A 26,881-nucleotide genomic window follows, 5' to 3' on the forward strand; every position below is an offset into this window, starting at 1 on the left:
ATCGACTGACAAACTTCTCGGCAGTCTTGACAACATATCGTATGGCAAACAGTGACGCATCGCGCTGACAAAGAGGAGCACTTGTTGCCTGTTGTCGTCCACTGACTAACATACGGCTGTTGTTACAAAAGCAGCATAAATGGACCCAGGATTGAAAAACTTGTTTTACCAAGGACCTAACCAGGTTCTCAACATGGAGCTGACCTCCACTTTGATACTCAAGCTGATAGTGAACATGGGCCTTCCAGCGTGTGTAGAGCTACAACAAACACCTTTTTTCTTTTTTTGATTCATTTTCATTTTTGATTAAATTTCTTTCTCTCATCTTAAATCCCAAGGTGCACATCTTCTTTCATTTGTTTGCTGTTGAACCAACAGTCCACAATACATTCAATTCATTATGCCATAGCAGCAAATGCTGCATGTTTGAAAATATTGATTTAGGAAATATTTGCCATATTTCTTATTTTAGGATGGGTGCACATGAATGTACTGTCAATCCACTCTTTTCATTCATCTCCAAGAATTTTGCATAAATTGGGGGTCATTATAGGTTGTGTCATTTGTACTATTAATAACAGCTTTTTTCCCCAAGGAAAGTCAACCTATCTTTCTTAATTAAAGTAGGTCTTCCTTATCTTTTAAATTGGAGGAGAATGAAATACTATAAACTGAATCACTATGACAGGTATTTAGTGGTTCAGTTTATATAAAGGCGTTTGTAACCTGTTCTGTATTGTTACATATTGCAACTTGTTCAGAAGGCATGAGAAATTGCCATACAGTGTGCAGGGTTTCCACAACAGCAAAAATAATCATTTCAAAAAACGTTTATCATCACCTCTAATGCACATGCAAATGAAATCCATTCATCAAACCCATGAATCACTCTGACCCTAATCATCAGGTAATGCTGTTATTCACCATCTGCATTTTTATAACATGATGCAGCAAATTTAGACATCACAAGGCGGGGGAACAGAGGTCCTTTCTCACCTTGGTCAGGGCCTGGTCCGTCTTCTCTGGGGCGCTGCGGTACGCCTGCGTGACATCGCTGAGGGGGAGGGGCATGTACTGCAGGGTGAAGTTGCTAGAAGTGGCGGGAGAAAGAAAAGAACGAGGGAAGAAGAGATAATATTACCCTTGCAATAATAAACTGGAAGATGTGTTATGATGTTAACAAGAACAAACAGGAAACACCAGGAGCACTTTTAACAGTTGTCTCCAATTCCCTAATACGCAAATGCACCCACACACCCTTGTTCACAGACACACACACAGACACACGAACACAAACTTCACACCCACACACAAGGAAAAAAAAAAAAAGAGTTTGACTGGCACGCACGTCAGAGGACTGATGAAACGCCGTGTAATAGTAAACATTGTACAGAGATGGTTATCTGCCTTTCATATGGGTGGGTGTGTGTGTGTGTGTGTGTGTGCGTGCGTGCAACTGATCTATCTTATGTGTGTATCCCTTCTTCAAACGTTTTTTTTTTTTTTTTTCAGAGTGTGAGTGTGCGTGTGTGTGCATGCGTGCGTTGTGTTCGTCTTACTGCTCCAGCGCTCTCGCCACATCTTGGAAGCCTGTCGCTGTGGTGTTGTTGCGATCCCACGTCACACTCCTGAGAGGGATCAAACCGGCAGGAAATAGGGGAGGACAGGCACAGAGAGGAAGAGGAAGAAGATCAGTCACTTTCTAAAGCTCCTAGCACACACACACACACACGGGACACAGTATCATAGATACAGCACTTATCTGACCATGCAGCTGCACAAACACATCACAGACGGATTAACAAGACATCTGTAAGGACTTCTTTCTGCTACATGCACAGAGTGAGACCACATCACAACATTAGGAATGCCTGAACAACCGCCATGCAGCTAATGAGCTTCTGTTATTTCACAGCGAAGGTACTCCACCTACACTCCACACTGTCTAACTCCTGTTTTTAATATATCAGTCATTTTCAGCCCCACTTTCCTTTCATCCATCCTCCTCCTCCACCTCTCCTTCCCCCGACTCACTCTGCCCCAGAAATTCAATCAGCTAAACCCAAATCTCACTCCTTAGGTGGTCTCCCTCTCCAATCCCTTCATAACTTTCTCCCTCTCTTGCCCACATCCAACCGCTACTCATGCTAATACTTGCATCCTACCACCTGCCTCGCTTCTGTCCTCCTTTCCCCTCACTTTCTCTGCGCATCTCAGGAGTTTCCATCTACTCCTTCCAAACCTCCACCTACAACACACCTATAAAACACACGTGCACACACATCTTCACTCAGTCCCTTCTTGTCTCTAACATTGTATGCCTGAAGGCCATTTTCCCTCCCTCCACCGAATCTCCTCCCTATCCCTCCAACCCCTCAGTCTTCCCTTCTTATCTCCTACACGGTTCACTTTGAAGCGCTGCATTGAACTCACTGTTCTGCCTCTCAGCAGCCTCGGTATATCCTCTCCTCAAACCATGCCAAACATATTAATTCTCTCTCTGACCCTATTCTTTCATCTGTCCTCCAACACCTCTCTCATTCTTGTCTTATCCTCCTTTCCTCTTCCGTAATGATGCGCTCTGATCTGCGAGGAAAACCCTTCTGCCGAGTGCTGTTTTAAAACGCGTGCGCACCTGAGGGTTGTGTTGATCTGCAGGGCTTTGCTGAGCATCTTGGCCCCGGAGTCCTCCAGGAGGTTGCCGCTCAGGTCTACCTTGCGCAGGCAGGCGTTGGAGCCCAGAGCGTTGACCAGCACAGTGCCCCGCTGGCGAAGCCTCGAGTCGGCCAGGGAGAGGGACTGAAGGGCCTGGGGGAGGGAGGAGGAAAAGATGGAAGATGATTTAAAAATAATAACTGTCAGTGAGGAAGGGTTTTCCCTGCCGACTTATCTCAAATACTTTGTACCATTGGCCACCAAATTGAAATTCTGACAAAAACACAAAGGCTTTTTTGTTAATGACAAAACACTTGTGGCTTTTAAGGAACTGCTTTGATTAACTTACGCCAAACACGCTAACATTAGGTGCAGTACTCGACTGTGCAGGCAACGGGAAAGATTTCTGCAGGATTGAGATAATTGATGAATTGCTGCTAGTTGTGAGGTTAACAAATATGGACTTTCACTCCAGATCCATCAGCATCTTCTGACTCAGTTCCACCCAGTGTTGGCAGTAAGAGGGCGGTCAGCTCTCCTCTGAGCCCTCGCTCTGAACCACAGTGGTTTCACAATCAATAAATTCACATTTGAATGACAAAAAAAACAACCTCCTTTTTGTTTTGGATGTTAATGCATCCTTCATTTTATATTATTATTTTTTTTTTAGGTTTTCTATCACGTGACCCACCTCTTGATATCTGTTCACTGGTCACATTGCAAAACTCTTTTCCTTCTTCATTCTTGTCTTCACTTTTTCCCTCAGGCTCTGTGCCCGTTTGTCCTTTTCTGTCCCTTCACCTTGTCTGGCCTCACGTTGGTAGGAAAAAGTGAAATTGTGATTTTTTTCCCACTGAAATGCGCGGCACTCTAAAGGTGTGCGCACAAACTGTGTAAATCGATAGAATATCACTACAAGACCCTGGATGAAAATCTAATTAAAAAAACACATTTTCAGCTCAAAGCCTCTGCAGTTGAATCATTAGTTTGCTTACTTAGAGCCACATAGTGCATAATAATCAACTGCTTACTTGAAATTCCTCCCAATTGTTTGTCGACTGACTTTTATCAGAAGTGCTTTTTTCCTGAGGGCCTCATATTCTAGAAACTGTGGTGAATTTTTGAGAACATGGGGAAATCATTTCAGTGTTGGTTAAAGCCAACTAAAAAATAAATTAAAAAAATGCTATTCAGTGAAAAAGTCAAATTTTTGAATCCATGATATTTTAGATCTGAACCAACATATTGATCTGCAAAGCAATTCTCCCATTACGAATTATGTCAAATTCTTATGGATTCACTTTACAGGCAAAACCAATCTCAAGTCTGTAAGCTCAGGTTGGCATACAGCCTGGAGGAGAAACTTTTTTGAACACCTTAGAGAAACAAGATATAAAAAGTTGGATGAAAGGTGGATTTGTTACCTTTGGGCAGAGCCAGGCTAGCTGTTTCTCCTGCTTCCACTCTTTTTGCTAAGCTAAGTGAACCGTCTCCATGTTTGATTTTATTTCTCACTTTTTAAGCTCGCAGCCTTCTGTGACTCATACGCTGAAGTGTTAGCATGGGGCACTGGACCAAAGCCGTGCAGGGGACACACATATTGTGATGTTTATGTTGCCGTGGCTTGCTGGGCGAGATGACTAACAGGCCAACCTCTGACAAACTCGGTGTACTTCCTTTGAACTTGCGTACTTACAACTGTCTGTGACTCTGTCAGTGGGCTTGCACTGCATGCATCAGATCGTACTCGGTGCGAGAGATAGTTGTGAGCTATCACCATCAACAGTGGTAAATAATTGAGTAAGCTACTTGTCATGCTGGATTTGCAGAGCGGAGAGCAGAGAGAGCCCCAGGAGCCCCGCAAATAAACTGAGACCAAATGAATCATTCGAGCCCACAGACAACATGACTTGTGCGCATGTTTGCACCTTGTGTGTATGGCAGGTGGGAGACTGCGCTTAAATGCACATGAATTAGGACACAAGAATTTAAACGTGACAAGGGTGTGTACGTGCGTGCACAAGATGTGTGTGTGGCTACAAATCTGTGAGGCATGTGTAGGCGTGCATCTGTGCAGAACGCTACAGAGGATTTGTGTGTGTGTGTGTGTGTATACACAATATGTTACATAATCCAACTCACACACTCTTCCTCTTGCACCAAATGAACCAGTTTCTGCAGAATTTCATCCAGCACCCTGAGGAGGCAGAGAGAAGGGGAAAACATTCATCATCAGCATCATCTTCACCACCATCTGCACAGCTGGTTTCCCGCGCGGTCCGTACCTGCCCTTGATGTTGAAGTTCTTCCCCAGCATCAGGTGTTTGAGGGAGGGGTGCCTGGAGAACGCTGGGATGACAGCCAGCATGTCAGCATCCAAACCTGCACGCAACACAACACACACATCACTGGAGTACAAGTGCAACGCCAGCAATACTACACTCTGCGGAGCCCTTTGTGAAAACTCACCTACGAGAAGATTTTTAATTACATCCTTTTAAGTACCAATCAAATAAGACAGCAGGTATGAAATTTAAGGGAGTTTATCTTTAGCACAAAAAAGACAAGACGTCAACTGAAAAAGTCATATTTTTACTACAGAAATTTTTTCTGGGCTGTCACACCAGTGACTCATCATTTACTCTGCTGGGTGCTACCATCTCTGGCTTTCAAAGCTCAGTTTTTGTCTCCTGGTCTGTTTTGGAAGAAAATCTCACTGCCCACTGAAATTCCAAAATACTCCCAATTAAAACCCCCCCCCCCCCCACACACACACACACACACACACACACACCCACTCGCATTTTCAAAAGCTCAAGGATGGATGCTGCTGCTAAGAGGAAGTCGTTACCATGGCAAGATATTCCAGCAATGAAGACTAAAATGCTTCATCCAGACAGCAAAAATATCTGTGATTAAATAAGCTTAACTGTCTCTAATATGAAGGGGCTTTATTCTTGTGACAATAACAGGACACTATGACACTACACAGCAGGAGGGGGGAGACCTTTTGTTAGAGGAGACACATTAATGTTTCCTCTAACAATACCGGTTCTATTAAACTAATGAGATGCTAAATGGCGACTTAAGAATTAAGGTAGAGGTCATCTGCTGTTTCAGTCAGTGGGAAGTGGTTGGACGTATAAACGGCTAAGACATGACACCGTTAGGAATGTATGGATTTGGTTTTACCATCTGCAGTGTTCGGGAATAAACTTGGTTAAACGGTGGTTAAGTGCACACTGAATGTTAGCCAGCAGTAGCTTTAAGGGGAAGAGAGCTCCAACAGAATTTTTCAACTGATTCAGGTTTCAACATTCACATTCAGCACAGAGACCGCACACGTCAAGTCACATTTGGCATGACGCGATCCCTGGCTCATTCATCATCAGCTGCTTGGCCACCAGCTGACAAGTGACGTTCGATCACATTCAAGCGGCTGTGCAGCTGTGACAGTTCTCACTATTCCTCTGCTGATACACTAGTGTTAACACTGTTTGCTGTTATGTTGATTTAACTAAGCTTTAATGTTCATGTATGTTCACTAAGGGGGATTTGCTCTCCCAGCAGAACCCCCGGATTCTTCCAAGCTTCCTCACAGAGCAGAGCCTTCACAGACAGATCTAACAGTACACGCATTGCCTATAAATGATCAATTCCTTGGCATAGTGAGTGTCTCTCACTTAATTCTTGTTGCTGTGTTAGTAAAAACATTTCACAAATTAATTCGAAAAGTTAAAGACCTTTTAAGTTTCTCTCTTGGCATTGATTAAACCTCTAAAACTCACTTGGTTCCCCTTCATGCCTTACAATGGCTTGAATGTAACTCTACACCTTTGCCTTTGTTTAGTGTGTCTGATCTTGAAATATACAGATAGTCCTCACCTTTATCTCCATCCACCCCTCCGCCACTCGCCTGCAGCTCGAGTATACGTGCTCACCTTCTACACTGCTCATCAAACGCACAAACGGCGCTTTCTGGCGGAAAGCCCTGAAGGAAAACTTCTCCCACGTACCATATGCACTTGAATTACCTAACTTTACCTGGCTAACACTACACCAACAGCGTATGAGAACAGCCTTTATCAGGACATGCTTTCTTCATGAACGACTCAAAGTTTTAATATAGCCAGTTAATTAATATTGCCATCCTGTAATTCAGTAGCATAGCTTAGCCATAACTTTCTCTCATTTTCATCTTTCATTCATTAATTATCATGGAATATGGCAAGCTAACGTAGGCACACTGCAGATTTGTTGGACACAGTCAACTGATAAAAAACAAGAAAAAATAAACTTAGCAAAGTACCAAAGTATGTCTAAATGCTTTGTGGCACTGGTAGGCAGGCCCATCCTGTCCCATACCTTTAGAGCTGTCCTTTAAAGGGATATTCCAACAATTTGGTATTACACAGCAGTTTGTGGTAAAAAAAAGAAACATCAAAATTTGTGCAGCAGAGGCCAAAATATCCTTAATTGTGGAGTCCAGCATGGGTCAAGCTCCAAAATGCTGCAGTTCCCACAGTGCAACTTAATAGCATCTTTCATTAGACACCTGCTGAGATAACCCTGATGACATCACTATGATACCATCAGGGTTAATTTTTTCAAATTTTGGAAAGCTCCTGCCAGAACTGCAGAAGATAGCAGAATGAGTAGAACTTCACATGAGGCGTAAACTGAACCTCGTGTGAAGACTTTAATTCGAACTATTGTACCGTAAAAGTTACAGGTAATGTCGAGATCGATACTGATTCATAAGTTCCACTTTAAAGTGATTCATTCCAGATGAACATGCTGGATTCTAGACCACGGTGGCCAGGATCAAAAGGGTCTCAAATATTTGACATCAGTTAAATATGAAATGTGTCCTTATCTGAAAACTACAGACCATCTCAGTCAATCCCTTGTGGGTGAGTGTGCCGGCGTGTCTCTTACCATTATCAGTGATGTCTAAAGTCCCCACGCATGAAACTCTGGGAAACAGCTCCTGAATCACCCCGGCACCTGCTGACCTCAACTGTGGGAGGAAGACAGAGAGGAGTGGGACATGATGGGATAGCCACGAGCACTAATCTATGAAGAAGATGACTGAATATACCTAGAGCAGCACAGACTGACAGAGCGTACCTCACAGCTGCTGATGTCCAGGTGTAAATCAGTGATATGAGGGTTATTGGACAGACCTAGGAACAGAGCCCTGAAGGGAAACACAGGAAGGGTTGGATGGGAAAAGAGAGACAGGACAGAAAAAGGGGGAGAGATTAGTGGAAAAGCAGATAAGGGAAGAGTGGAGTGAACACAATGATAGGTACATAGGTAGAAATGGGAGAGAAAAAAAAGGTAATTAATGGACAATGTCAAGGCAAAAATGAAGTGGTGAAAAAAGAGAGAAAGAAAGATCAGTCCCACATAAATCCAGTTGCTTCTTTTCCTCCTTCTAACAACCTGAACAGATCATGCGACCCCTTCCCGCTGCCCCATCCTGCCCCACCTTCTCCTCTGCACACCTAAAAGTTTTAGAGCCATCCTAAAGGATTTAGCGAAAAGTAGCTTAAAAAGAAAATTCATAGCTTACTAACACCCCACCAGAAATCACCTTAAAAACCTTCAACATTTATTCAGGAGAAGTAGCCAATTGTTGCTCATGCGCACGCATACACACAAGCCCAGCTGGGTGCAGAAAGAAAACTGCATTTGCACATCAAGGCTCGGCTGGAGGCTGTCCTTGTGCACTGAACACACATTTAAGAGTTATGCACAATGAGGAGGTAATGAGGAGGAGTGCTAAGTGGGGAGTCCGCTCCGTCCATTCTGGCTGAGATCCATCATGCAGCACACAATCATCTCAACTGTTGGCAGTTTGCTTTGTTTACTCTGCTATTGATTGTGTTCTTTGGCTATGAGAAGCTAACAGCAGGCTACACATCTAACAGAGAACCTGTAGTTTACCAGTATTCCATCCATCCCCGAAGGGAAACACGCTTTTTGCTTGGCCGCTCTCTGAGCCGGTTTAGCTACAGATCTCCCGAAGCTTGTGAGGATAGAGTCCTGCACAAAGACACGTCAGCACAGTGGACATCAGCCAATACGGGGGCTTCAATCTATCCGTGTCCTCTGATTGAAGGCCAGTCTACTAACCTAATAGAAAATGACTCCACTGTCGAGGAAAAGCGTTTGAAACCTAGCGCAAGCCTTGATGATTAAATCTCACTGACGTTTGGGATGAAAACGACACTCCGTATGGTACAAGCTATTTTAGTTTTTCTGACACACTAAAAAACAGAAAGAGTAGTTGTGCTTCTACTGATGCTAGAATACACCAGCGTCCTCTCAAAGCCGCTGGGCATTAGCGGTGCATTAAGGAGCTTCAGCTGTTTTGCTGAAAAAAGGTTGAATATAAAATTTAAAAGCCTTGGGTGTCATTTAAACAGCACCTTAAAGCATCACGAGTGGACGCATTTTAGCCCAAGTGGCCCCAGTGGACATTCATCCGTCACAAAACATCGGTCAAAACAGCTAGTAACACACCACAAGAGGTGGAGAGGCAGAAGTAGTGGGCTGCATGACTCATGCCATTCAACCTGCGTCCATCATAACCATTATTTCTCCACCAGTCTCCACATTTATTGGAGCATACAGCTGCCTGCTGGACAGTCATCTGAGAAGGAACACTGGCTCCAGTATTAGATTTAGGGAAACATGTCTCCCACTGTACCACCTCCATACTGGCTCATTTAGAGGATTTCATTTAATTGGATTATTTTATGGATTTCATTTACTCCTACTCTGTGTGAAATTCATTATAGAAATGCTGGGAGACGTATTGTAATAATTCAACAAAAGATTTTTCTTAAGCAATACATTCATTTGTTCAATGATTTCAAGCCCTGTATAATATTCATATAATATTCCAATTCTTTTAACACATCATATAGTAACATAGTATATGATGTGTTATATTTCTCACATAATATCAGCATAATACTACAAGACTGTTTGCATATTAGTACATCCTCCTGGCTTTTACGGCACTTTATTTTGCCAGCTCAGTGTGTGCATCCTGTCCAGAGGTTCTGCGAATGAAGGGGAAGTCATTGTTTGCCAGTTGGCTGTCACAGGTGGTGATGCGCTAGTCTAAGCTGATCACTGTCAGTGGAATATTCATGACATAACCACATCGAGGACACCATGCTGCAGTAAATACAAACACAAACAGAAGATTTGGTAACCAAATGAGTGAGTGCTGGGGTATCATCCACTCATTATACTAGTCTAACATTGCCAATAGGAATGGACCGATCCAACTTTTTGTCCCTGAATGCTGACTTCTACTTTATTTTAGGGTGTTTGCCAATACTGAGTACTGATCTGATACCATTGCTCTGTCTTGCCAAATTGTACATCTGTAAACCTAACATATTTTAAACCTCAGGGAAGTGCACCTTTTATTATGTATTGCCATCTCAGCCAATCTGGGCGTAAACCTAATGATTCCTGAGGACAACATACTGTATGTGTGCATATTCCTTATTTATAACTTGAATACATCCTTTGAACCCCTTTATATGTGGACTTAACATGCTATTTGGATTTCCAGGGGGCCTTGGTACCTTTATTATAATCGCACTTGACACTCAAATTGCTTTTAAGAAAATGCATTTTTAAATGTTTGTTTTGATGCACTTCTTGGACTTTATTTTGCATTTCTATCTGATTTAAAGAGATGGATTTTGTAAGCAGCATGACCAGATGCACCTGTTATCACCTCCCAAGGTTGTTTGGTGATCACGTCTTTATTGCGGCTTGGGTGCATTTACATATTCATTTCATTCTTTCTTGCTGCATCAAATTAGAATCCGATTAGTCTACATATATATAAATAATGTCACATGCAAAAGGAGTCGAACTGAACGAGGTTACTGTGAGATGAGCAGCTGCTCCTTCTTCATCTGCTTGCAGTTCAGACTTTTCAAGTGATTTGCATCTTGCTTAAGGCGGTTCAGAGTTTCAAAGGTCCCTTTAAATCCTTGCCTGTGACAGTGACTCACCTCAGTGAATCAGGAGGGACCTTCATAGAAGCCAGGCTGACATGGGTCAGGCTGAATGCTGAGCTGAAGAACTGGCGGAAAGTTGGCAGAGAATCTCTCGCTTTCCTGGAAAACGAACAGCGAAGAAAAGACAGCTGTTGAAATGTGCAAGAGCGGGAGAGAAGAGCAAAACACAGGGCGAGCATTAAAGATGGATCCCAATCAGTTCGACAAGCTGTAAATGAAAGGAGGTGAGAGAAAGGCGAGCACGGATAAGAGAGTGATCAAGGCAAGACAGAGGATGACAGAAGGGCTGGACATGTTGATAGAACGTGACACGAGATGAATGGAACAACATGAGCGAGAGAGAAAGGAGGCAAAAGCAGACAGATGCCAGCTGTGACATTAAGGTCAGTTTTATATCAGCGAGACACCCTGAAAAGGTGAAGTTGGCATTAATTACTGTCACCAGTTAAAAAGGTAACACTGACCAATTATCCAACCATCTGCTTGGCATACACAGTACATTAGCCTGTCATCAGGGGAAGGACAAAGAATGCATCTGTGTGTATGTACAACATCCCCCTGAGTCATAATACATAAGGACTGCATTCACAGGATGGATGTACTACACTGCCACAGATCTGTTTAGAACTTGTCAAAGCAGCCAATCTGCCATCATAGCCTGCACTGCACAAATAATTCACCACAGGGGAGGCTGAGGAGGGGGTCTGCAGACAGCAGAAGAAAGTGATGAGAGGCAGGGGAGGGGAGAGAGAGAGAGAGAGACAGGGAGGATGAATTCATCTTCCAGAAACACGAGGATTGTTTTTCAGGAAAAGATTACGTGCTACCTCTCCAGGCAGCTGATATGTTGTTTATTTGTGCAGTGCAGAAGCTTTTTTTTTTTTTTTTCCTTTACAGCTCTATTTTTTCACTCTCATCCTGATAAACAATGAGAATTGTTTCAGTGATGACGCACTTTCAGTAGCTAGTTAATCTGACATTCATCATTTTAGCTCCTCAGAAATAGCAATGCGAAAGTCACTCTCATCAATAAATCCATGACTAGCGAAAAAGAGAGAGAACCATGATGTGTTCATCTGATATTTCCTGATTACTGTGCTACACTTTGACTCATCATAGCAGGAAAGCACAGGTGTAGCTCATTTTGTTAATGAGCGTTCAGTTCTATAACTGGAATGCAGTCACTAATGTTATTCACTGCAGCTGTGTTCTCTGCTATGACATGCCAAAGTGTTCTCTTTACTTTTTAATTAACTTTTTTCATTGTACTAAACTTGCTTTTGCTAACCAATCAGATTTGTTGTTCATTTGTCTCCAGCTATGCTAGCGGCTCTGTGAGGCCATACTTTAGCACAACAGTGCTTTGAGCTAATTGCCATCATCAGCATGCTAAAACTCTCGCAACGACAATGCAAAATACTGATCGTATTTTCAAGTTCAGCTGCGAGCACTCAGAAAATGTTGCCTTTTGTAGTTGCACTAATTTATTATTTATTTATTAGTGACAGAAATAGTGAATTTCACATGGTAGGGCTGCATACATTTTTTCCACAACAAAACTCTACGTCCTTACACATAAAAATATCTCCACTAATGCAAATTCAGCCTAAAGCATACAGTATCACCTGCATCCAGCAGCATATTGGTAGCACATCTGAACGTCTAGGACATCAGTACTGAAATGCTGCTCTGCTCTTTGAATACCGAGCCAACTTTGTCATGTGCCCATGTGGTTTGCACAGCTGCTTAATACGTAGCAGTAAAGTGACAGGCCTCCAATTCTCTATTCCGCCTCACCAATTTCCTTTGTGCATAGTGCACCGTGAGTATGCTTCGGCCTTATTGTCCTGGTGCACATGGGCAAATGTTTCATTCTGATTGTTAGGATCATATTGTTAAAATTAGAAGGACCAGAGTTTGAGACTTGCATGGTTGTCTTATAACTTATAATAACAGCCACAATTTGGTTGCTCTACATTTCTGGCTCTGTGCACACACACACACACACATACACACACAGGCAAAATAAATAAGTAAAGTACAACAATTATTTCCTTGAAATACAGCAAATAATGCAAATGCAAATACATGGTTGACTGAGTCACATCTTTCATAATGCCCTGACATTCATCCTACACAGATAAAACCATGTTAAACTGGTTAAAGGATAAAACTGCAAGCAGCAAAGAGGAATAATGAATAATTTAAAAAAGTGAGATAAAGAAGGGGGGAAAAAAGTGAGTTATGAGGGGTAAAAAATGGAAACGGCCATAAGGGTGTGAAGGATTGAAGATGAAGAGATCAGGACAGTAGTTAGGGGAAACCAGGCAGCTGCATTACCAGCCCCTGTCATTGCTATTTTGATAACCTCCCAGTGTGTGGAACACCAGCTCTTCTTTGACCCATTTGTAATGATTAGCATACAGCCTGTCAGGACTGTGCGGATACAGAATGGCTTCTGTCGCATAAGCAGATACTGTGTCACTGTCTCTCTCGCAAAACACCCTCCAGAGAGCTGTATCAGCAACTTGTAACCACACGTGTGTGTGTGTGTGTGTAACAGTATCTACACGGACCGTTCATTGTTTCTCCAAATCTGTGCGCGTGTCACTCTGGTGTGTGTCTGTGATGGACGAAGGTGTCTGAGGCAGTCGGTTCCATATTCATGAGCGGCAGCCGGGCGGTTCTTATCAGCTCGGTTCAGCTTTGTGGCTCTGTGTTGTCACCGTAACACGGCAGCCGTCTGACCGGCAGCACTGAGCCAGCGTGCTTTTAATACCAGGGGGCCCATGACCGGCAGGAGGTGTGGTGAACTATGAACAGGGGGAGGGAGGGGAGGAGGGGGATGACATGAGGAGAGTGAGTGGTGGTAAAGGGGATGAAGGCTGGAGGATATGGAGAGAGAGGGATAAAGAGAGAGGAAGAGAAGAAGGGAGCACGAGGAGAGAACGAGGAGGAAGAAAAGAGGAGAGGAAAGAAAGAGGATGACGCCTTGAAGGAGGCAGTTAGCAAGAAGAGATGGAGAAGAGAGGAGAAAACAGCCACGGAGAGAGGAAGATAAAAAGCAGACGAAGAGGACGGATGGAGCGTGAGAAATCACAGAGCTGTGTGTTGAAGAGCTCCACCAAGAGCAAGAATTCCCATCATAAAAATAAAGGATGAAAGAGGTGAATGAGAGGTGCGGCCAGACAGATGCAAAGAGTAAAAGATGGATTGAGAGATGCAGCAGATAGACAGAAAGAGACAGATCGCGAGAAAAAAAAATGCAAGCGAGGGAGCCTGGGGATTGGAACGATAATTCCCGTCTAAAATTAGTCTCATTTTTCACCAACTTCTTTCTCTGTAATTCTGTAATGTAATATGCTGAGCAGGGAAGCTCCTGGGCTCCTGGGAGACACGACATGATGAGAGCCGGAGCTGCTTCTGCCTGCTAGCTAGGTAAACACAGACGAACGCATACACCCACGCACACATACGTATTGTAACTCGCAGAAAAAGACTTATGGGCATGGAAACAAGTGCTTGACAGATGGGAAACTTGTTTGCAAACAGAGACATGTTAGATAAAGACGAGAACACACATACACACACAAACACACACGCGCGCGCAGTGAGCCAGAACAAATGAGGGGGCAAGCTGAGCGCGCACGCTAATTCAGTCATTGAGGTCCTGGGCTAAACACTAATCTACAGCAGAAAATAAATGATGATGCTCTGCTCAGCACCTCCTGACTGGAATTCCTCTTGAGTTGTTTGGCTGAGTCAGAAGGAGAGAAGAGATGTGGGTTTGTTTTTCCCTTTTGAGAAAAAAAATCATTAGGAGGGATTTACACTCAAGGTGAACGCCCACCTGTGAGAGAAGGAGTTCTTGGACAGGTTCAGGTAGGAGAGGTCAGCACAGCAGCCTCGCAGCAAGGCCCCGAACAACTGGCAGAGAAACAGAGAGACACAGGTGTGGTTGTGTTATGTTCACTACAGCGAATGTGACCGTTCTGTCTAACAGTTATTTTGGCTCTTGAACGCTGCAGAAATGGTTATAGCACAGATTAAAGCTGACACAAATGTAATCTGAAAGCACTAAAAAAAACAGGCTACTGTATTCGTTTCTTGGATGGAGCATCGTCAATAAAAATGTCCCTAAATATATCATGCGAGCATTATAGATGGCCTTCACAGAATTTCACAGAAGCCTGACTCAGCAGATTGCTGCGTGTGAAAATGGACCACAGCAAAATGAGAATACTGGGGGTCAAATGAGGACAATCAGAATAGTTTCTGCAATTTGTTTTAGGATTTATTTGATCCTTTTTTGTGCCATATGGTCAGGGTTTGTACACGATAATACGACGTCTGTCATTTAGTTTGTACGACCACACACAAGCGTATAGAGCATCTACATACAGTATGTAACTGCCAAGGGACATGGAATCATCTGAGGTGGAGGACAGTATATTCTCTGAAATGGCACTTTCGTACAGGTTAAGACAGACACATATCCATTGTAACTACTTGCTCATGGTGTGCTGAGTACTAGATAAGATGCTACATTATTACTGTCAGCACTTGAGCAAGGCATATAACCCCAACGTGTTCTTTCGTCTGAGAGTCTGAATCATGATGTCTCAGTTGGTGCCTATAGTTTGGGATTAGCTGTATGCTGTGGTGCAAAGTAACATGTGGTGTCCTGTTCTCTACTTCCATTCCATTTTATGTTACATTAAACTCAGACTCCACTACATTTCAGAAGGAAAATATTGTAGTTTTTACCCCACTACATTTATCTGACAGGTAGTTATTTTCAGATTCATATTTAATATGAAACAACAGAAAACCGAATGATTTAAACCAGTAACATTGTTGGCTTCAGTGTTTAGTAAGCATGCAATTCAGAAAGGTCGATGCAGGGTGCTGTTCGATGACCGGACCCCCATCAAGAGAATATGTGTAAAGGTGTAGTTGGGCTTCACGTCGTCATTGGACGACATTGGACCTTCCACTGCCAGTAAGATCCTGAGGGTTGGGGGTTTTCCTCTATTGATGGCCACACAACATGTTTAGTTATACAAATTTTAAACTGTTCTCCTTGAATGGAGTGTTAAGCAAGACAGACGTATATGGCCATGCTAGAAGCTCTGTGAGGCTGCACTGAGGCACAGCAATGTCAGCATGTTAACACGCCCGTGTTAATGACAACGTTTATGTGCTGATGCTAGGCAGTTACGTTTACCGTGGTCACCATCTTAGCTTAGCATGCCAGCATGCTAAAATTTACCAAAAAGTACACCTGAGGTTGATGGGAATGTCACTGCAGGCATATGATCATTAAGTATTGGACAAAGTGAGCAGCTAATGGTGCTACAGAAGAGCTACAGGAAAAGGGATCACCAAAGTGTTTACACTTCATCCTGATGAAACCATGAACGTGTGAACCAAATTTCATAGCTATATAGACCAACGAGTTGTTGAGACTATTCAATTAGAACCACAACTGTCAAACCTCATGGTTGCAGCTAGAGCATAGGACTAACAGTCCGACATTGCCATCTATGGAGCTGTGCTGCTCACACCAAAAACATGGATTTAATTATTTCAAAGTTGCTATATGCACTTTTTTTAACGTATCTTCTTAATGGGCAATGATGAAATGAAAAATAAATACATATTTGATTTCACAGGAAACCATTATTCAGGCACTGATAGCTTGAACAGAACAGGGACTCATTTTTTAATTATTGCCAATTTTAGGGTTAACGGCTCCAGCAGCTGAGTGAAATAAAGCAGACAGCGTTTCTACCAATCTTTCAAAGTGTGTACGGAAAGTGCTCATCTGTCAGAGAAAGTCTACCAGTTCCCGATAGCAGGACCAAATGGGCAATAAGAAGTGTAATTGTATTACACTGAATCAAAGTAAAGCTGAAACCATACCAAGGAAAAATGAATGACTTACATTCTTCAATTTGTTATATGGAATATCCATCAAATGTCAAGTTTCACATTAAATATGAAAAAAAGTCACTAAAAACTTGTGTAGGCAATTAAGTATGCTGTGTCACCTACAGTTTCCCTGCTATAATGATCAATGTAACATTATGCAGCAACACAGCCATTCATCTACCATCCATCAAAGCGCATATCCAATCAAGCTCTCATCTTGTGAAGATATGGCTCATTTTCAAACTATGGGGCTTTGAAAAGTACCAAAGTGAATGGACAGGAATCCGTGACCCAATTAATCTTGAAATAAAGATGATATATGTGTGTTTGTTAGACAGGAGAGAGCGCTCCAGGCAAATATGATCGGCATGAAAACCCAATTTCTTGTAAGAGTTGAAGTAGCATCTCATCGCTTGTGAGAGGTTAAACTATCGGACAAATCCATTTTTCCCTGGCAGCGCGATCCATCACGCAAACTGACTAATCGACCGGTGTCGGTACATTGACGCAGATTAAAACAGGAACTTATTAATAATTCAATCCAAGGGGCCAACACTAAAAAAGACAAATTCTCCCTCAGACAGTTCCTCTCTAAAGGATAAATGACAATTAGCAAAACAGGACAGGACATGAAGCAGCTATCACAGAGAGCACTCTTTTAGTCTCAAGGGGAGTTTTAAAGAGAAATAGGGGAGACAAAGTTTGAGTACTTGCAAATAAAGCAGAACAGATGCAATGACTTCCATTCATGCACATAATTTAATACAAAATTCATGGCCCACATTTATGGGAAGGGAGGAGGATTAGTTTCACAGAGTGGACTATTCCTTCCTGAAACAGATACCTGCTTGACATGCTGCCTGCCTCCTAAGGGTTTAAAACTGCTCGAGTGAAGTACAGCAAGGAAAGAAAGCAAACACGGGCACGCCAAAGTGCGATGCACTGTGGTGAGGAGAAGCAATAAATTAAATATTATATGCATATACATGCATTACAGTATTATCACTGTTGTTTTGGTCGAGGTGGAGCTGTTTTTAACAACTTCAAGAAGTATTAAAGGTTTAATCCCTTTAATTTTCATTAAACAAAACCCTGTTTTTTTAATACTAGTTATATTCTGAATTTTTCCAAAATAGCCATTCAATGTATTTACATTCTATGATTCTCTGTATACAACAGTTTCATTGTGAGCGGCAGAGTTCGTTGTTGCCACACTGGATTAAAATTGCCTTCACGTGTACAAAGGGACTCAAAGGTAATGATGCATGTAAGCAATCCTTGTTGTGTAGGTCTTTGTCCGGTTAGTAATTTTATCTTGCTGATATCAGCCTCTCTGCTCCACTACTCATGCTGCTACAGCTGTATCAGAGCGGGATTAGATTACTGCTAATGCAAACTGAACAACTCAAACTTTAAGAAGGACTCAATACCAGAGTGAAATGATTTGCTGAGAGAGAGAGATTTCTTTTCAGTGAACAATGCATCCTGTCCTAGAAAAGTAATCTCCAAAATATGCAAAGTAAGTAGTAAGTAGGGAAATGTACTGGAGTAAAAAGCACAAAAATGTAGTGGAGTACAAGAATAAAGGAGCATAAAGTGGAAGTACTTGAAACTGAGCACAGTACTTGAGTAAGCGTTCATAAATTACATTCCCCTGCTGGGAGGACCACTGTACTGAATTAGCAATGGGATTAAATCAAGCAGATGAAAGTGTTGGTGTAAGACCTGCAGAGCAGCAAATATGCTTGATCTGGAATATGACGAGGCGTAATGGCAACACAGGGAGTTCAGACACCACTCTCCATGTCAGCAAGCACCCGCCCTGCAGAGGTGACACTGAGCGAGAGCCGAGCTTAGAGTACATCTCTAGTGGCCTGTGACCTCTGACCTTCCAGCAACAGAGCATTTATGACTGTTCTATCCAACCTTGTACATCCCTACTGCTCGTTATCCTGCCAGCAGTAATACAGTCCTGACAAAGCGGCGGCGACTGGACATAAACAATAAATGTGACCTCCCATTCTGCCAGCACTTCTCACAAACCTCTACATCTTCCAGAGGGAGACAGACACTAAAAACATCCTGAGCACAGCTGTAACTTTGAACGGTTTTCCACTGAGTCTTGTATAGTCACAATGAACCAGGAAGAACTGCCATCTCAGCAGCAGCCAGCAGGGGCAGACACAATCGAGCGTGGTCACTGAACTCTTTCAGAGGAAGCTCTGTCATCCTTACAGCTGTTAGCTGCTAATGCGGCAAGACACCGTTTTGTCACACTGGCAGACATGCTAAATTTAGACACAGCAACAACACAGACAAAGTCATTCCTCTGAAGTGACTGATGTGTACAAACGCATGAAACACAAGGCTCCTGAATGCTATTCATACAACGTATCTTTTGTATAATTCATAAGCAGCTATACATTTCCACTGTGGTGCCTTACGAGAGCTTTTACCATCACTCAGAGCATTATGCGCACAGGAGCTCTAGGAATGCCTGCGAGTCAAGTGATCTAACATTGTTTTTCTGTCGTGTGCGATTCGTATTCAGGGCGCAACCCCTTTCCATTTCTTGGCCTGAATCCCAACCTGGAGATGAGATCAGACAACGATGGGTGGATAGCGACTCTAACAGAGATGGTGATTACAAACCGAGTCCACGGTGCAGTCTGTCCCAGACAGGTCCAGATGCACCAGGCAGTTGGGCTGGGCCAGGAACAGGTACAGGTTCTGCATAGAAAGAAAGAGTGTCTTTTGGAGAATTAATATGAAAAACATACATACATACATACATGCGTACAATATATATACAAAAATATACAGTGCTCATAAAAATATTCACCCCCTCCTGGAAGTTTTTGTGTTTTACTGTTTTATAACACTGAATCAAAGTAGATTGAATGTGGTGGTTTTGACACTGCCCAACAGAAAAAGACCACAACATGAAGACAAAGAAATAGTCCAAGCAATGCCACAAAAATGTGGTTGAAAAGCACAAGTCAGGAAACATTTCCAAGTGACTCAACATCCCTTGGACTACAGTTCAGTTAAGTCAATCGTTAAGAACTGGGAAGAATATGGCAGAGCTGTAAATCTGCCTAGAGTATGCAAAATGGAGTCCACTAGGAGACCTCTGCCAACCCTGAAGGAGTGCCAGGTCTCAGAGGCTCAGGCGGACGGTGTAGGAGGCAACAGTTGGCCAGGTGCTTTACCTGTTGCAGGTTTATGGGAGGGTGGCAAAGAGGAAGTCACTCAAAAAAACTTAAGTGTGAAACTGTCATGTCTGCTGTGATCTGCCGAGAATAAAGATTTTTATCCATCACATCAACATAAACATGCTGTAGCATCACCAGTGTGAAGCATGAGTGTGGCAGAATCCCGCTGTGGGGATATTTCCCTGCAGGAGCCTGTATCTATTTTACTGTAAGTAAAATGAACGCACAACAATACAGACAGATCCTGGATGAAAACCTGATGCAGTCTGCATAAAAAATAGATAATTGGGACGATATTTGAGTAGTTTTGCAAAGAAGAAATCAATATTTATGCAGCTATGTATTATCTATTTGATTAATTTAGAATACTTTGTAGCAATGTTTTCACTCTAATTCTAAAGGGTCTTTTTCTGTTGCCACATTAACCTTCCCTTAGTCAGGTTTCCATCCAGCTGTGCAAATTTTAGCAGACTTTCCAAAAAATCTGCAAAAGAAAATGAACCATTGTGTGTTTGCATCCACTGCCGTTAGGTTAGGCCATTGAGATAAATGGTTGGTGGTGCAAAGTCCCCAGTCAAGTGTGTATGTGTGTCTGTAGGTGTGTCCCTCACGGTGGCGTCCTCTCCAGACAGAACCCCGGGGTTTTTGCTGAGGTCCAGATGCAGAAGGGAATTGGAGTAGTCGTCACTTGAACACAACGCCTGGGACAGAGAAACCACACCTAATGGAGGGGCGGGGATAGAGGGGAGGAAATGGAGGAGAAGGCATAGAAAGTTTGGATAAACAAGTTCTATGCATCCTTGAGTCATTTAATCATCTCATAATGATCCTTTTTTTCAGTTGGCCAATTTAATGCTCTGGACGTGACTTATTAGCAATTGATGAATACAGCTACATAATGGAAGATGGTGAGCAAGCTCGGTGGCAAAAAAATAATTGAGCACAGACTTGGGAGCTCATATGGCAGGCTAGTATGAAAGGAGCTTTTGGAGGAAGCCAGCCATGTTTTTTCCCCTATCCCAGTATCCAAGTGTATCCTGAAAGCCAAAACAAAAGATCATTCTCTCAAATAAGATCACTACAAAATTACACCCACAGGCCCGATGGAGCCCCTCATTAAAATCCTCATCCTGAAACACTGATGCAAAGCACAGCACGCTGTGGCAAGCTGAGGATTAAATATAGACACAATAACAACACGGGAACAAATATCTAGCTGCAGCACAAAAAAAGTTGTCTACAAGCATGGTTATTCTGCATGCTATTCACTCTACCATATATCATTGATTACAGCCAGCAGTAACAGGACCTGTTTTTCTCCTGTTCTCTAGTATTGGGGAGTGCGTGTGGAAGAAGCCGGCTACTACATGTGCTGCTCTGAAGGCGCTAAGCTCTTCATCCCTAATTTGTAGCGATTAGGAGGGAAATGAGGGGAAGAGGGGACAGGGCGTCTAATCCCCCCTCCATCCATCCATCAACTGCTTGATTCAGCTGGAAGTGGAGACTTTTAGAAGCCATCCGGTCCGTGTGACGATGTCAAGTGTGCGTGGGAGGAAGGGTGTGACAGCCCGCGTGATATAGCTGCCTATTTGCATGTCTGATCACATCTAAGAGATGGGGTATGAATGTGTGTGTGTGTGTGTGTGTCGGCATATGTTGTGTAGGTGTTTTAGAGACAGACAGAAGGAGGGGGAGAGGGAGAGAGATCTATAAATATTCAACAAAAAATGCTCAGCCCCTGCAAAGTCATACCAACACCCTCTATTCAAGGTCAGTGCCATCACTGTATCCCCCCTGAATCACTGTGTCAACCCACTGCCTTTCAAAATCGCACCTCGTGTGGTTCACAACGTACACCAACAGAGTATCGAGGTCGCCGTTTGTGGCATGTATATAAAACACTCCGCTTTCAGCCTTATAATTACATTCAGCACCTCCTCAGCTATGCTGCCCTACAAAGGCAGAGAGCAGTAACGGCCGAGGCAGAGCTGTTGATAAAAAGGGCTTCGTTTTCAAGCTGGCCAGCTAACTGTGGAACAGACAGAGAGGTAATGATACATCCATTTCATGCCTTTTGGGCTGGTTATTTAAGATCCCAAAATAATGCCGCCGAACCTAAGAAATTGGCTTAATGACATTCTTTTAGCATGTTTGTCTTGTTCTTAGGAAAAGAAACTTTTCTGTCTATAATCAATATAACAAATTTTTTTTTGCGATTTCTTTTCCCGTCACAATGAGTGGTTTCAGCTACAATCTCATTTAGATGGCTGATGGTTCACACAATAACAGTCAGCTAAAATGAATCCAGTAAAAGTATTTTAAGTTTCAGTAAAGGCTAGCCGTGGCTATCTCAGCAGCCAGATTCCACCTCTTTAGCTAGCTGTCTCTCTGCGGCAGGCTTTTTTCTGTTTGTTTGTGCAGTTCAACATCTCTTTCCAGAATCAGTGCACAATACAATGGAGGTGAATAGATAATCCCTTGCATTGTGAAGGCAGAAATCTCCCTTGTCTGACATAGGCTAGGCTCACCTCCCCTCTACGGTAAAATAGACGCTCAAAAGTCAGATTGTTTTCTTAAGATGGTTTTGAACAAATCTGTAGTTTGTGGTTGTAGGGCAGCTCCTCTTCTACAATACAAGACTAAATAACTAAACTAACTAAATTCTGTCAAGATCAGGCTATTAATGTATAGGTTTACATCCGTATCAATATGAAACTCTTGAATCTGCTGTTATACTAGTGGATAGTTGTATTGTCTGGGATAAAAGCAATAGAATTGGGACACTGCACTAATTCCTGCGTAGGATTTTAGAGGAAAAAAAAACAGATCAACTACTTATGATTCTGACCTGATTATCATTTGGTAGATGGATCATAATGTACATGCACGGGTCTGTTTATCTATGAGAGTAAATGCCAGCCCAAATAAAACTGCATTTGGGGCAGCGCTGTGGTTTGAGAGAGTGTTTCATGAATAGAAAAACATGGGCTCAAACCCAGATTTAGCAGAAAGCTTCCGCTCTGCGAAAGTGTCTTTCAGGGAGGCACGCCATTTTTGTACCAGCTCCAAAATTTAATGGGACAGTCATTTACTTTTAATAACAGTAAAAATGTGTGTTCGTGTGCAGGGCCAACCACTAGAGGCTGCTGGAATTTGGAGGAGCCCTCCTACCCTTGGAGGAGAGGGAGGTCTTGGAGAGATTGAGGAGGCGCAGTCCCTTGTTGAGGCGACACACTTGTTGAATCAGGTTGGAGACTCCTGGTATGAGGGGAAGGTGGAGAGGGGGAGACAAAGAGAGGAGAGAAGATAAAGGCCTCATTTAAAATCCTAAAAACAAACAGAGCCAAAACATTTCACTGATGACTTTACTGACAGCAAAAACATCAGCAACTCTGGACTATCTATTAAATGCTCGAGTTGTTTTTTTAATTAAAAATGGCAGAGATTGAGTTCCTCCAGAATGTCAATGTGAATATTTGCTGGCTTTCTGAGCTATTTCTGATAAGTCAATTGCAAATTGTTGCTTGGACAAAACAAGACCAAACGATTAATCAATTAATTGAGAAAATAGCTGACTAATGAAAATAATCTTTACTCCCAGCCCTCCACCTATCCGCTCTTGAAGAGTAATGAGCCCACACAGAGCTTTTTCACATAACATCAAGCTAAAATGCAGCCTCTCTCAACACACCCCCTCCAAAACATACACACATGTACCCACAAGTGCACTACAGCTAGATAAAAAAAAACATCACACCAACATACTTTACAATCTCACTTTCTCCCACATACCCAGTGCAGAGACAAACTCATACGAACACCATATGCCAAGCTGGATTACATAACAGCTAGTTTCAGCTCTGCAGTTTGATTAAACACATTACAGCCATGATGATAATAATATGAACCGCTCAGCTTTATTAAAAATGGAATTCATTATAGTGCCAAACCTCGTTTCCTGGTCCCTACAGCTGCCTGACTTTTGTATGTATGGAACTCTTACTTTGAAAGGCATAAAACTACACATTGTAGCTGCTGCAAACAGGCAAGGCACAGAAGGTCATCCTTTAGTGAGACATTATTATTATTGTGATGACTGTGAAGGCTGCAGCACATTCATGGCTGTAATCACAATAAAGTAAGTCTGCACACTGTCAATACACACACAAAGAGAGGGCGGTAAGTGTGAGCACAAAGAATTTATTGAAGTGAGTGGAAGTGACACGTGTCAGACAGGAGGACAGAAATTAGCTAAAGAGTGATACTGGCATGCGTGCAAACCCTCACTCTGGCATACAAACACATGTACACACACTCTCCCTGTGCACTCGCACTCATGCAACAAAGCAGAAAGGTGCACAGTGGTTAACATGCTACACCAGCAAGGCAGACGGAATTAAAATGTACGTTTCTCTATATGTGCGTGTACGGACAAGCATGAGAGGTTACAAGAGTTTGTGCGGCGGGTTGTGGGCGAGATCGAAAAATACAAGCTTTCTCTAAGGAGAAGGCCCACTCATAGACGTATAGCATGAAAGACAGATGAGAGAGGAAAAGGAGAAATACAAAGAGAGACAGAAAATAAGGGTTCTGTGAAGACAGAAATTGATTTTGAATTCTTTGAGGGTAAACAAAAGCCGCAGCAAAGCAAAAGCCAAAGAACAATCAGGGTTGTCCAGAGAGAGAGAGAGAGCAGGAGCAGGGAGAAAGAGTTCACACAGTCCAGGCCGCTACCTTGGTTGTCCAGCGTGTTATGAGCCAGGTTGAGAGAGTGAATCACAGAGGCTGGGTTCTCTGACAGCGCCGACGCCATCTTCTGTGGAAAATCCCTAGAGACAAAATGTTTAAAAGGAAAATTAACTTCTCTGTGAAAACCGGTAGCTCAATACTGGTGTTAAAGACTGAGAAATCTGCTGGAGAGGTTTCCCTAATTCAGTCGAATGAACCTGAAAGTTTCACCATTGCACCTCTCGGTAATGATCTCTGACTCAGGCTGCTTTTTTGTGACTTTGCAGAAATGTTAATGGAATTGAAGTACGTTTGTGCTGTGAATGTAGAACGTAAAGGAAGCTGATTTGAAATGCACACGTATAGTAAAAGATGACTTAGCTTTTAAAAATGCACAATAAAGTCACTGTCTTTTTGACCTGGGGTGGGAACACATGGTGGAGCTGGGAATCAGCACCGACAGAGTCTTAAGCAACAAATATCGCAAACGTACCGAAAAAGTTAAAGTATTGAAAGACTGGTGAAAGATTGGTCTTCTATGACAAGACATTTCCGAATTTAAGCAACAATTTTGCTAAGTTGCTAACATTTGCAATAGCAATTACATTGTGAACTAATTTATTTGAGGTGTTCAAAAGCAAGGTGTTCAAGCAAAATCATAAAATCAGCCTGAAAATCCATGATGATAAGTAGCTGGCTACCAATAAGCATTGCAATAGTAAACATTGCTAAAGATGGTGGCTTTAAAAGCAATCAACTTAGGACAAGACCGACATGCCGCTCATTAGTGAGGCAGACGGCGAGGGATTCAAAGAGCTAGTTCAGTACCTCGAGCCCAAGTATATTATCGGCCATCAAGAGCTACTGTGACTAAACGCATTGAAAAACACTTTGAGAAGGGTGATCTTAAAGTCAAGCTAGTCAGGGCAGACGAGCTAGCTCTGTCCACCGACTGCCAGACATCTCCAACAAAAAGCTACATCACAACTACCTGTCACTTCATCAACGCTGACTGGGAGCAGAGTGTCCTTTATGTGGTAATTAGCGTTTTATACTAAGAAATCTGTTGAAGTCCAACATATTTAAGTCTCTCTAGTCATAATGTCTGGTAAAAAATTCTTGAGTTACAAGTGAAAATATTCTGGCTCTACATGTTGTTTCCCCCCGCCGCTGCTTCTCTGATGTTTGCCCTCTGTCTCACTTCTCTACTAAATCAGTGAATTGAGAGTTTATTTCAATAGAGTTGGTGGTGATTGATGGAACAGTGAAAGAACAACAAAGAAGGTTCGGGTGAGTTATATTCTGGTTCTGTCAAGTTTGAATGGAGCGTGTTTTACAATGAAAAAAACAGTTTCTGTAAATGAAGTTTGGTGGCTTTGTTTCTGGTTAAACAAAATGGACTTTACTTTGTAAGAAAAAGGGACCTCTGTAGGGATTTTTTCCATAATGCTGTCAGACACTTAGATTAACAATCCGAGCCTGTCAGTGACAAAAACAAACACTTTTAGTGGACGTATGGAGGGATTACATCGCAGAGCGTTTCATGCCTGCCAGGTGCAGTACTCTCGCTCAATACTGGACCAATTTAAAAAACTGCTGTCTCCATCCACCCTGCTGCGCTGGGCTGACGTGCAGAGTCAAACCGAGTCAAGCCAAGCCAGCACGTATGGAGAAGAGCTGGACTTAAAATACTTTGTGGACAGAAATATGATGCTAATGTTGCTGTGCGTCTGCCGGATGTGTAATGGGAAACTGTTTGCTAACATGTTACTGACAACACCTCCATGAGATTATTATTATTGCTTTAAGTAACGCAGGTTAGTCACGTTAAAACCATAATTTAGTGTAGTTCACATGGATGTATTTTGGTCTGATTCCCCTTCAGTTTGAGAAAAATCTCCTCCAAGCAAGAGCAGGTAATGCTTATGAATCCAAGACTCGCATTTTCTCTTACCGTGCTGTACTTTCATATTTGTGCTTGCAAATTCCTTTGAAATCTTTTCAATCAGATATTTCAAATCACACATCAGAAACGGTTTTTCAGTGGGAGTCAGTCATATGCAGGACTATTTGAGTATCCTACTTACTCACTTGGTATAAGGTATTTGGGTATTATTTTCACATCACTGTCGGGTTTTGGTGCAGTGCTTGCGGAGAGCCTTGAATAAAAAGTGCCCTCTCTATTGGAAGAAATTTAGCACAGAGAAAGTACAAAAACTTGGTAACTTTATCTTTATGCTGCAGTAAATCATCTTGCCCTGAGGCGGCCAATTTATCTCAATTAATGCTCAA

General features: G+C 42.6%; 1 protein-coding gene across 1 annotated transcript in view; it reads right to left on the reverse strand.

Annotated features, from left to right (window-relative positions):
• Positions 1 to 26,881, reverse strand: part of carmil3 (capping protein regulator and myosin 1 linker 3) — a 76,174-nt gene that overhangs the window by 22,051 nt on the left and 27,242 nt on the right. Inside the window, 13 exon segments of the mRNA XM_041949602.1 lie at positions 997 to 1,090; positions 1,560 to 1,628; positions 2,636 to 2,808; positions 4,798 to 4,852; positions 4,941 to 5,037; positions 7,594 to 7,675; positions 7,786 to 7,855; positions 10,707 to 10,811; positions 14,563 to 14,639; positions 19,299 to 19,376; positions 20,473 to 20,582; positions 23,033 to 23,119; positions 24,596 to 24,690. Coding sequence (XP_041805536.1) covers positions 997 to 1,090; positions 1,560 to 1,628; positions 2,636 to 2,808; positions 4,798 to 4,852; positions 4,941 to 5,037; positions 7,594 to 7,675; positions 7,786 to 7,855; positions 10,707 to 10,811; positions 14,563 to 14,639; positions 19,299 to 19,376; positions 20,473 to 20,582; positions 23,033 to 23,119; positions 24,596 to 24,690 — 1,192 coding nt within the window.

This window comes from Chelmon rostratus, chromosome 12 (assembly GCF_017976325.1).
Source record: "Chelmon rostratus isolate fCheRos1 chromosome 12, fCheRos1.pri, whole genome shotgun sequence".
Lineage (NCBI taxonomy): Eukaryota > Metazoa > Chordata > Actinopteri > Chaetodontiformes > Chaetodontidae > Chelmon > Chelmon rostratus.